Source organism: Furipterus horrens, unplaced genomic scaffold (assembly GCF_987537825.1).
Source record: "Furipterus horrens unplaced genomic scaffold, mFurHor1.1.pri manual_scaffold_3, whole genome shotgun sequence".
NCBI classification, from domain to species: domain Eukaryota; kingdom Metazoa; phylum Chordata; class Mammalia; order Chiroptera; family Furipteridae; genus Furipterus; species Furipterus horrens.
The window spans coordinates 186,819,770-186,832,016 of record NW_028327173.1 but is presented as its reverse complement, the minus strand read 5'-3'; the positions used below and the strand labels follow the sequence as shown (position 1 = coordinate 186,832,016).

Sequence of the window (12,247 nt, the reverse complement as noted above, 5' to 3'; positions counted from 1 at the left end):
TTCATTAAAATAAACAATTCTAGGCTAGAATTCAGGTTTTGGATGATTGGAAATAAAAGCTGCAGGCTCAGCAGTGAGACTCGGGATCCCACACCATTTGCCTCTGCTTTCTTTTTTGGAGGAAGACAAGGGTACCCCTGTAGGGAAGAAGAGCCCACGCACGGGGCCCATGCTCCGGGAGGCAGCTGGGTCCTTAGGGACCCACCTTCCAGATGGGCCCAGGGCCAGCGACTGCTGGCAGGCACTCTGGAAATGGCCTCTTCTGAGGCCAAGGACAGTCTCCTGGTACATTTCACCTCCCTCAAAGGCTCCTGCCTTCTCATACTGGCACCTTGGACAACCTTTTCCATACCTAATCATGCTGCCCTGGACTCTGGGCCCCTGGGTGGGGGAGGGGAGAGGTGGGAGTGGCCAAAGCACAGCAGGCACTGCCCTTACCCTGAGAGAAAGGAAGATAGAGGCGGCAAGAGGCCAGGAGCGAGCAGGCAGTAAAGTGCGTGTGTGAGCGGAGGCGGGAGGCTGAGAGGAGCCTGTTCCCCTTATCTTTCAGCCACCACCCCTGGAGCTACCCCGTTCAGTCACATACTGAAAATATACTGGGCTTTTTATTACTTTTACCACCCCAGAGAGGACTCGGGGGAGGAACAGAGGTGCAGCAGTTTTAACGTGTCCTAGGCCCCATGTTTCAGAAACAAGCATTACTTAATGTCACATCTTTTGAAGACGGAAGCAGCCTGCCTGAGCTCTGCCAGCCCGGCCTCGTCAGCACTGAGGACGTGACAGGAGCAGAGATGGCTAGCAGAGGCATCTGGAGCATCAAGCCTACTCCTCCACCCCCAGGGCCCAGAGGCCAGGCTGCTTTGCAACCCTTCACCCACTGCAGCCAGCTGGGTGGGGGGTAAGACTCTCTCTCAGACCCTCCCCCAGGTGCCAGAAAAGACCAGGAAGTCATTTGTCCGATGTGAACAAGAGGCAGGGACAGCAGGGGAGGCAGAAGTAGGACAAGCAGCAGTGCAGCGAACAGCAGGACACTTCCTGGGAACAGTTACTAAGGCACATGGCTGTGGTGAGGAGGACCCTCTGGAGCGGCCTGCAGCTGCCCAGGAACTTAGGCTGCGCCTCTCAGGTTCCCTCCATCACCGCGAACCCAGAACGGGGCAACTTGCCCCGACCGCCAGTGACCAAGATGGGCAGTCCATGGCTCCTCAGCCATCTCCCGTCCCAGGGACGATTCACCTTGGGCCTCTGTGGGCAGCAAGGAAGCAGGAGCTGCCCAGGATAAAATGCAGGAGGCAGCATGCAACTTCCCCTTATGCTCCAGGGAAAGAGAAAGACGGAGGCCAGGGAAGCCGATGCTGAAGTAGGAGGCAAGAACTTGCATATTAGAAAGACAATCATGATCAGCCACCTTCCTGTCCTTCCTTGGGATCTTCTGGATGATTCCTGGACACTCAATCTAGCAGGGCCAGGAAGCGGCACCTCTGAGCTAGACCGCCTAGTACTGGGACAGCTTTGGCAGGATTTCCCACATTCTCCATCCCCAGACAAGGAAATGTGCCACCAGTGTCAACCAAGGGCAGGTCCAGGGACCCACACTCTTGCTCAGTTAGAGCCATTCTTGTCTCCCCAGCACTCATACCAGCCCTCAAAGGAAACAAGCCAGACCCAGGCCTAGTCCTTTGTGTGGCAGGGGCAGCACTGCAGCCATGAAGGCTTGCAGGACAGCAACAGGCCTGCATGATGGGGAAACCAGACAGGGTCGGGGAAAGGCACAAGTAAACACAGCAGCAATCTGGCCCATGTGGGCTGGCAGAGGCTGCCGCCAAACAGTTGGCTGGAGGGGACCCAGAGGGTTCAAGGGAAGGAAGGGTTCAATCCAGCACATTCAAATATGTCCCCGACACAGATGGGAAGGCTGGGCCAGGCAAAAAGCCAGCTCCTCCAGCTGTCCAGTAGGCAGATGGCGAGAATCTTCCTTGAGTTTCCAGCGAAGTGGGCCTGCAGGCCCTCAGAGATCCACAGATCCACAGGTGGCAGCTCAGACGTCCAGGTGGGCTGGCTGGAGTACAGGGTGCTCAGGCCCACAGGGAGAGGGGAGAAGGGCAGAGAGAACCATTGCAGAGAGGAGAGGCTGGTGGCAAGCCTCATGCTTCTTTCAACAGAGGGATGTCTGCAGGAAGAGAAGGAAGGAAAGCACGTGCTTACCCCATGTGGGTCTCTGTAGCACACCCGATCGCACAGCAGGGTTCCCTACACAGCCCCTAGTTTAAAGAAATAAAATGCACTACCCATATACTTTCAGGGAGTCTATATCCCTTGCCTCTTCTTTTGGCCCTTTTTGCTCATCTCTCCCTCTGCCTATGGGATAAAATCTCAATGTTCAGTCTGGTATTCACACCCCTTCTGGTCCTACTGACTTGAACCCTCCTCTGCCTTAACTGCTGGTCTGGTTGCCTCTCTTTCTGTCCGTAATCTCACCCTATCAGAGTGCTGAGCCCTGCTTAAGTCCCACCTCCTCCTTAACGTCATCCTCTGGCTGTGTGATAGTGAATAAATCATTTCTCCTCTTTGAATCGCAGTCAGTAGGGTTAGACTGATGCATCGAGGTCCTGATTTCCTACGGTACTGTCAGTCCCAGAAAACGAAGGCATGGCCTGCAACAAACTCCTATGTGTTTTGTCTTCTGAACTCCTCATTCTGACAAGGACCCTATGATTCTTGGTTTCATTATTTCCCAAGTATAAGCCCCATCTTCCCAACTGACTGTCAGTCCAGGCACACAGAGAATGTTTTATATTTCTCTGTATTACCCCTGAAAACTAATCTGGCACCAGGCATAAGATGGGCCCTCAAAAATGACTGTTTGGTACATGGAACAAAGCCCAGTAGCAAGGAGAAGGAAAAGAGCAGGCATCACCTTAGCTCCTTAGGAAGGATAAGGGCTGAGATTCACACTAGGACATCTGCCAATATGTGTGAACATACAATATGTGTGCTCTTGGACAGATAGTATGTGTGGCTGGCTGCCCATGGCTTCTACCTTTAAACCTGGGTCAACTATTTAGTGGCCTTTCCCTGCACTATATCCCACCAAGAAAAAGGCAGGCGTGGTGCAGGTAATCCAGAAACTCCACAAATACGAGCTGCATTCAAGAATTTCCAATTTCTTTGCTTTCAGATATGCTAAACCTTAGACACTTATACTGTGCCCAGGATTTCCCAGAAGCATAGTTTTCTCTGGGGGGCAGGGAGGATGGAGGTTTGTAGTGCAGAAGTCCTTGCTGTCAACAGGGAAACATCAAGGTTTTTGTCTGCATCCTGAACCACACTGGGACTTCATGTAAAGATATATTTTTTAAAACAACAGAATCAACCCCAACATTCAACACCCCAGGTCCCAGAAAAGGTAGAGGTATCAGGAGGTATCAATTTTGTTCTATAGCTGGTTGGCCACAGAAACCCTGGGGTCACCTGGCACCAAGGGGCTATGAATGCAGGCTCCGGAACGAGGTCCACCCGCTTCATATCCCAGCACCACCAACTGCCCATGTTCAAGTGACTTACCTAACTCTGGGAGCCTCAGTTTCCTCATCTGTAAAATGAGGCAGTAATAATATCTACTTCTTAGGATCACTATGAGGTCTGACTGAGACAGTGTAAGAAAACCAACTAGCATGGCCCTGGCACTCTCCCATACAGGATGAAGCAGCTGAATGCTATGGGAAAGAAACAGGTGCCAGTTTTCTCTTTAATATGACCCCCACATACTTCTTTGTCATTCCTGTCCTTTCAGGAATATGAAAATTGTAATTAGAGGACTGGCCCTCATCTCCACCCAGTTGTCTGCCTTTTGATTTAGCATAGCCCTGTGCCCATGAATAATTTTTGGAGACTCCAACCTATCAAATTTCACAGACCACAGGGAAAACCTCCCTATACAAAGCCCAAAGAGCTACCTGGAGCTGAGGGTGAAATACTATTTTGCAGGCTAATACCACAGGTATTATCTTTCTTTGCCTCCTCCCCGCCCCTCACCACCATTACACCAATTATCAGAGAGGCTCATATCCTTTCTTATTCCCAGCAAGGACTTGGAGTTGCTAGTAATTCATGATCAGTGCAGACCACCTACCGTCTGCGTAGTCCTCCGATGTGAGGGATAAAAGGCTTTGAATGTCACTGTTCTCTGAATCTGGGGCTTCTTTGTGTGCCAGTTGGCTGTTCCCTGAGCCGGCCACCCAGGAAGAGGTGGTTGCCTGATGCACCATCACAGTCTCTGAGCCCCGAGAGCCCCAGGCTTCGCACAGTCCAGACTGGCCCGGGGCCTCCTCCTCTCCACCTGCGGAGGAGCAGGCCCCCTGGTCCTGCAGCAGCTGCTCCCTCGGCCCGTTCCTCCCACTAGGCCCAGATCCTTCTGACAACACAATCTGCACTCTAGGGTCAGCGGGGGGCACACAGTGGCCGGAACTGCCATACACAGCCTCCTCATATGACGGTAGTGCAACTTGGACTCCATCCACCATGATGGAGACCTGGTCCCCAGACACCCCCTGGTCACGCCTACATCCAGAGGAGGAAAAGACAAAGAAAGAATTAGAATACACAAAGAGACAAAAAAATACCATAACATTAACAGCACTGACCATTTTGGAGTACTTACTATGTGCTAAGCACAGCACTAAGTGCTTTATATACTTTATCACATCGAACCCTCACCTGAGAGCTTTCTGGCAGAAATTCACCAAAAATACAAATGAGGCTCAGAGAGGTTAAATAACTTGTTCACAGTCACAGAGCTGGTAAGGGAGAAAGCTGGGATTTGAATCCAGTTCTATCTGCTTCCAGAAACTGTGTTCTTAACCTCTGGGTACACAGTCATCCAGCGCTCTGGTGCTGTGCAAAACTAGGAACCTAGAGACCTGGAAATAAAGCCATTCATTCGGCACAGCTAGAATAAGAAGTGAGAAAATGATGACTGCACACACCTGTGAATACAGTAAAAGCACTGCCTGTATACTTAAATGAGTACACGGAAAGATATATACATTTTATCTGCATGAAGCTTTTATTAAAAAGGAGAGGAAAAGGAAGCACTATGGTCTGGAAATGGGACAATGGATTTGAACTCAGAATTTTGTTTTTCGGACCAGGTCACGTTGCTTGCCTTTTATTGTTACTTTTTAACTTTGTAAACTATTATATGTGAATTATAACACAAGTACAGAAAAGAACACATAGAAACATGCGTCACTCACTAGCTTATCCCAAGGGTAGCACTGCGTGAGCCCTACCTCGGTGAAGAAAGAGAACACTGCTGGCGCCCCAGGCACCCCGTGCCTGTCCCATCGCTCCCACGTGCTCATCCCCGCAAGCAGCTGGTATCCTAACTTCCATGAAAATCACCCTTTGCCTTTTAACAGTCTCACTGCCTACTCGTGAGCCCTTCCACACCACAGTTCAGTTCTTCCTTTCTGGTCTGTATGTGAATGGGACACACCGTCAGTTTGTGTGTGTGTATGTGTCTGGCTTCTTTTATTCAACACTACATTTGTGAGATTTATTAATGTAAATACCTTTTTTGGGGATTACTTGTTATACACGCACACTTTTTTTTTTTTGTTATCTGAACAATTTTGAAAGTAAGTTGAAGACATTATTGAGTACATACTTCCCAAAAACCTTATCTCCTATATAACTACAATATCATTACATCCTGGAAATTTAACATTGGTGTAATACTGTAACACAAATTTTCCCAACTATCCACAAACATATCCATTTCATCTGTTGTTTCTTTCCATCCAGGACCCAATTAAGGATAATGCACTGCATTTAGCTGTCCTGTCTTTTTTATCTCCTTTAATCTAGAACAGTCCCCTACAGCTTTTCTTTCATGACAATGACACTTCTTTATAGATTACAGGCCAGCTGTCTCCCAGTGTCTCACATTCTAGACTCGTCTAATTGTTTCTTTGGGATTAGATGCAGGCCAATTTTTGCCTAGAACACTACACAGGTGATGTGTTCTCCTCACAGGAGACACATGGTCTATGGCGAGACTGCATTATTGCTAGACTGTTACCACTTCTCCACTTCCTTATCCATACTTGTAGATAAAACCTGTGCTACCCAGTACAGATGGCGTACACTCTGAAGTGGCACTCATAAAAATACTTAGAAGTTTCTGGAAGGAGGGCAAACTTTGATGGCATGGTGGCATAGAAAGGACTGTGTATTATGCCATGTGCTTAACTTTCATTATCCAAAATAAATTTTTTTTTTTGTTTAACAAGTAAAACATAAACACAGTACAAAATTTAAATCAGGTCTTATATGAAAACCAAATTTCCCTCCAACTCAAGTCAGGCAAAATCAGTCAGTTATTTTTAACAGACCTACTAGGTAACTACGAGGAGTAAAAACTCCCTAATGTAAACAAAATGCCAAATAGATCAGCTTGACTTTATGTGGAAATAGCTAATTCCTTCAAGTAAATGGTCCCTTCCAAACCCTCTTTACTCAACTGTTTAATAACCTTTAAAAATAGCTGCTGCGCTACTCCCCACTCCCCTCCAACAAAAGAAAGAGAAGAAAAATCACACATAGCACACAAAGATTAAACTGAGCCTGGTCCCTGTCTGTAAATTCCAAACAAGAAGTGCTTTATTTAATGTGGTTTAGTCTGTCCCTTCACTGCTTGCGCCTGGGAGTGACAACACTGACTGATGAAGGGCTCTGAACTAACAGAAACCTTTCCCGAGAGAGAGAACGCACGACCGCAGAGGCCATGACGGCCTGGGAGAGAAGTCCATCCTCAGGGATCCCCTCGGGGCTGCCCCCCAACATTTGTCCACCCCCTCTGCAACCACACCCACCCAGTCTGGGGTGATTTGTGGCTCATGCACTCAAGTGGAAAAAGGTCGGGCAAGGAAACCATGTCCTCCATTTCCGGTATACGGTACAGCGCACTGGCTGCAAGTCCTAGTTGCACAGCACAACCAACTGAAGAGCTTTATAAAACACTGGTCCCAGTTCTCACTCCAAACCAAATAATCAGAATGGCTTGGGATGGAGGCCCAGGTGTTGGTATTTGTTTTCAACTCCCAGCAGGAGTCTCTTTGTACAGCCAGGATTGGGGACCAGGTCTACATGGCAGTGACTTGTAAGTATGAGTCTGCATCAGAGTCACCTGGAGGGACTGTGGAACCCTATCACTGGGCCTCACCGCGGTTGGCCTGAGGTAGGGACTGAAAGTTTGCATTCCTAAAAGTTCCCAGGTGATACTGATGCTGCTAGAACCATACTGTGAGAACCAATGATGTAGGGAAAAGGATGTGATTTTGGAGTTGGACAGATATGAGTTCAAAACTCAGCTGTGTCATCATCTTAGAGGGATGCCCTTGAGTCAATGATTTAACCTCTCTGAGCCTCAGTTTTCTCATCTGCAATGTTCCCGTAAGGATGAAGATAATGTATGCAAAGAAACAAGCACAGTGTCTGGCACAGCCAGGACATGAGAGAGCCCTCCCCTTTCCCTGCGCACCTACACCAGCAGAGGCTGGCAGATGTGCCAGCAGCCCTCTGGCAGTTCTAGGCCAGCCCCCACAGTAATGCCTGCCACCCTGGGCTCACCTGCTGTGATGGAAAGACTTCAGCTTTGGCTGCAGCAGCACAAACAGCACCACGAGGAGGAGAATGAGTGCCACGGAGCTGGCAGTGGACGCCACTATGGACAGCGTGGGGGACCCAAGTGACGTCTTGGTGTCTTTCTCTATAGAAACAAGCCATCACCAGAAGACGGTTATCCAAACACCTCCAACATGAGTCCCACAGCTGATCTTATCAAAGACCTCCGACCACGGAGAGACACGCCATGGCCAGGGCCATTTTAGGAGTAACAATGCAAAGCCATTTACATACCGAGAAAGGGGCCATTTCCCTATCCTGCTCCTGAATCTAAAATCCCTTTACTGTGGGCCTTGGAGGATCATCTGGAGCCTTATCTTCATAAACCACTTCTGATCCTGTCCCCCAGAAGCCAGCTGGTGGACATCAACCATTTAAATGAACACACCAGTCTACCACTTTAAGTCCCACCCGTCTCTTTCCCCATGTGGCAGAAAACATTTGTAAGAACTGGGTTGTAATAAGCCCCTATTCTAAGATCCTGTGGCTTTAGTTGTAACTCTCAGGCCAGTCCCCACTCTCCTCTGGGTGTGATGGCCTCAGAGCCCAAGTGCAAAGCACAATGATGGCTGTATGGCACATACTTTCCTGCAGGCGGCTGGATTCCCCTGCCATGCATGACAGGAGGAGGGGGGAGGTCTTCTGTCCAGCTGGACTGTAGCTCCATAACAAAGAAGTTCATTACCATTCAAGAAAAAAATAATATAAAAGAGACACTATAGAAGGTGTCAGCATTGTGCTCATGCAGTAGCAGAACACGGTCAAAGGTCACCAGCACTTGGCTAGGCAAACAAGAGATCATGAGCAACAAAGGGACCTTACATAGCAGAACAGATGCCTCAGCAAAGCTCCCGAGCCCCTCAGTGTCTCAGCTGAACCACATGGGACACGCACCAGCAACCCCAAATGTCTTTCACAAAGACACGAAATCCCAAACGAAGGAAGGCTGCGGGGCATTGAAGGGCTTACACTGCCCCACACCATAGGACGTTCAGGAGGAAGCAGGCGCCGTTTCCCCTGAGTTAAAAGAAAACAGAACCCTCTCCTCATCTGCCAAACTGACCCTCGTTAAGATGGCAGCTAATCTCCATGGCTGGTCTCCATTCACCATTCTTACACGTCAGGTACTTGTAATCGCCCTTTAACATGTAGCCTTCAGCACACAGGTACTCGATGACACTGCCAGTGTTGAGGGGGTCTCTGCAGGGCCGGGGGTGGCAGACGTAGCCTCCATTCTCTGGCTCCGGGGGCAGGGAACACACTGCAAAGACAGAGAGAGCAGCGGCATAGTGGTGTGGTCTTCCAGCGGGAGTCGCTCAGGGACCCAGGAACACAGCTCTAACGGCCTCCACAGGAAGCACGTGAGGAGCAGAGTCCCTCGGAAAGGCTGTTGGCCCAGCCCTGGAAAGGCAGTTTGCCATTGAGAGAGGGAAGGGCACTGGCAACAGGGGAAATTTAGCTGCTTGCAACACTTCCCCTTCCTCTCCCCACTGTTCCTTAAGAGAATTGCACCAACTGAATGGCAGACTCTGACAAAGTCCTGGACTAACAGAGACCCAGCACATAAAATGGTTTTAATAACACCTACCAAAACACAAAACAAGTCAGTGAACAATGATAAAATACTCTTCACCTGCATGAGGGAAATGCTAGCCTTGTTTCCAGCATTAATACCAGAAAGGACTCCATCATGTGATAAAAATTAACCTTCTCGGCCGCAGAGGGTATTTTTGATGGATTTACAGGGAGCATCTCCCATTTCCCAACTAAAACAGTCACTGGCATCACTTGTCTCCAGTCCACAGTAAGTCCCACAGATTTTACTGAGGTAGGACTATCTAGTTTTGAAAGCACTTTCCACAGTACAATATACAAATGATGTATTATAGAATTGTACACTTGAATCATATGATTTTACTAACAAATGTAACCCCAATAAATTCAATAAAAATATTTAAGCAAATAAAAGCACCTTCACTTCCTGATAACTCCATGAAGTAATTATGATGTCTCCCCTTTGAAGATGAGGACACCAAGGCCCACAAAAGTTAAATGACTTTTAGCCAAGTGTAAAGCAGAGTAAATGGCAGGCTGGGGAGCAGAGTCAAGTCTTCTGGTTCTAAAACCTATGCTCTTTTCACCAGCAGATACTGCTTCTACTCCATGAGCTGAGTAGGCCCTTACAAAGTGTTATCAAGTGTATCATTCAAGCAGGTTGGTTAGGGAGATGGCAGGCAGTGCCTACTACACTGGGAACCCCAGTGTAGATTAGCTGCAGAAACTATAAGCCAGAGGAGCTGGAAGGTGGGATGTCTGAGCAGCCCTAGGGAGAAAGGTGGCCTCTGAGTCAACAGCCTGCACTTCAGAGCCCGGACAGACACAGCAGAATTGAAGTCCTCAGGAAGTGGATTAAGTGGTGTACTGAGCCAAAATGGGGGGTGGAGGGGCGTGGAGGGGATCAGGGATCATTGGTTGGAAGACTAAGCAGGGGGAGAAGACCCACTGGCAGGATGGCCAGGCATCCATGAACTTCAACTTTCCAAAGCCTTCCTAATACAAGAAAGATAAAAGTTCTATCAAAACAAATACCTGCCCCCACTGTGAATACCACAAGGACATCAGTATGAGAACAGGAACTGTGGGTTTCTTATTTTCCCTTCTCCTCTAACAGATCTGGAGCCTCTGTCTGTCCCGGATAAGGTGGTCTCGCATTCAGAGGCCTACCCACCACTCTCTCACTCAGAGGAGCCCTTCCAGCCTCTCACCAAATACCACTTCCCTTCAAACTACAAACTGCTCTGAAGCAAGCTGACTGCTGGCCAGGCTGGGGGGTGGATACCAAGTCTAAAAGGAGAAGATGGCTCCCTGTCCTCAAGCTACTTATCTCTAAGACAAGGACAAACGGTTTGTAAAGAGTTGTTAACAAAACAAAGCTGGGGTAGGTGCCCCAGGGATCAGAAGGAGCAGTCTGGGCAGCTCCTCTGAAACTAGCAGATGAGCCCACATAAATCTCCTCAATCCCAAGGACGAACCTTCTCCACACTGCTCCCAAGCCGCCCAACCTGCCCAAGTCTTGAACAGGAGGGAGACAAAGGCAAACAATCCTGGTGCCTCTTGAAACTTCAGCCAAGTAGTTCAAGGAGCTGGCCAGCTAAATTTTCAAAGAAACCTCAGCAAACTGCTTCACCCTTTCCTCTCCCCCCCCCCGCCCTTTTTTTATTTTTTCAGGCAACAAGCCTGCCCCAGATCCCTCTGGCTCTCCTCCGACTGTGTCTAATTGGTTCATTTCCTCAGCACAATTAATGCTGAGCACCCAGGATGGCTCCTGAAAGCAGGCAGGACCCACACGCTGGGCCAGTGTGCTGGGTAAGATGGTCTCAGTGGAAGAGCTGCTGATTCTAAAGCCACTCCTGCTTTGCTGGGAATTTCTGCCCTTAACATCCACACCTTGACAGAGTCTTTGAGAAAGACCCTGAAGGTTACCTAGCACTCATAAGTGAAAAAAGTGAGGTCTACAAAGAAGTGACCCACAATTCAATTTCACTCTAATTCAACTAATATTTATTGATTACTGTATAGGGCTCATTGTCCCACACTCTGAAAAAGGATAAAAACATAAGTATTTTGGGTACTTGTAGCCAAATAGGGATATGACAAATAAATACACATATATTTTTAAAGTCATTTTCTTCATGGTGCCGATTTTGTGTCTTAAGGACACTTTCCCTACTCTAAAGTTATAAAAATACTTTCCAATATTTATAGATTGGATCTTTGTTATGCAGATAATACTTTTATAAGAAAAAAACACAGGAAGAATATATACATGGTATAAAATTTAAAAACTAAGATGAGTGTACAGTCAAAAGTAAGCCCTTCTCTTGATCCTTAGTCACTCAGTTCCTCTCTCCAAAGACCCTGTACCAGTTTCTTCTGTGTTCTTCCATAGATATCCTACACAAAGATTTATTCTAAGACATGTCAAAGAATGTAACTGGTGCCACAAGACAGGGAGCTCAAAGCAGGAGAGATCTCATCCTGTGTGGGAGAGATGAGGAAAGACTCACGGAAGAAACAGCATTTCAAGTGCGGCTTTGATACCTTAGGAGAGGAGGTGGTAGTCTAAAGCAAATCCACTGACTTAGGAAAGCAAGGACTAAGCCCAGCTTAAAGGGGAGCCTCTGCAGGGTCCCAAGAAGAGCAGAATTTTAAGAGGAGCTGAATTCGATATAAGATGGACCAGAGGAAGAGAGAGCCTTTACAGTAAGTCAACAGTATTGCTACCCTAATATGGGAAAATAAACTGCACACAAATTCTTCTATGTTGACCTGTGAAGGTCATACAAAGGAAACAAACTAGAGGATATGAGGCTCAGCACCACAAAGAGGCTGCCCCCAGTCCAAAGAAAGAAATAAGGAAGACTTGGAAGAAGAAAAAAAGACATTTAAGACACCAAGAACACAAGGAAAAAAATGGCCCTCCTGCTCAAAGAGCATCATGGGCAAGTCTTGGTTAAGGGCAGGAGCTGGAGAGGACCCTCTCAAGAGCTGCCTGGGGTTA

General features: G+C 48.0%; 1 protein-coding gene across 5 annotated transcripts in view; it reads right to left on the bottom strand.

Annotated features, from left to right (window-relative positions):
• Window positions 1–661: 661 nt before the first annotated feature.
• The window catches only part of SUSD6 (sushi domain containing 6), an 89,285-nt gene continuing 77,699 nt past the window's right edge, over window positions 662–12,247 (bottom strand). For 3 of the 5 annotated variants that reach the window (XM_090271043.1, XM_090271045.1, XM_090271044.1), the window contains exons 3-5: window positions 8,750–8,947; window positions 7,633–7,771; window positions 4,086–4,560 (exon numbers count right to left, since the gene is read on the bottom strand). In XM_090271043.1, the coding sequence (XP_090127169.1) occupies window positions 4,101–4,560; window positions 7,633–7,771; window positions 8,750–8,947 (797 nt within the window). In that variant the 3' untranslated portion in view covers window positions 4,086–4,100. Of the gene's footprint in view, window positions 2,171–4,085; window positions 4,561–7,632; window positions 7,772–8,749; window positions 8,948–12,247 lie in introns of those variants that run through there. The other 2 variants (XM_090271046.1, XM_090271047.1) reach the window with 1 other exon arrangement.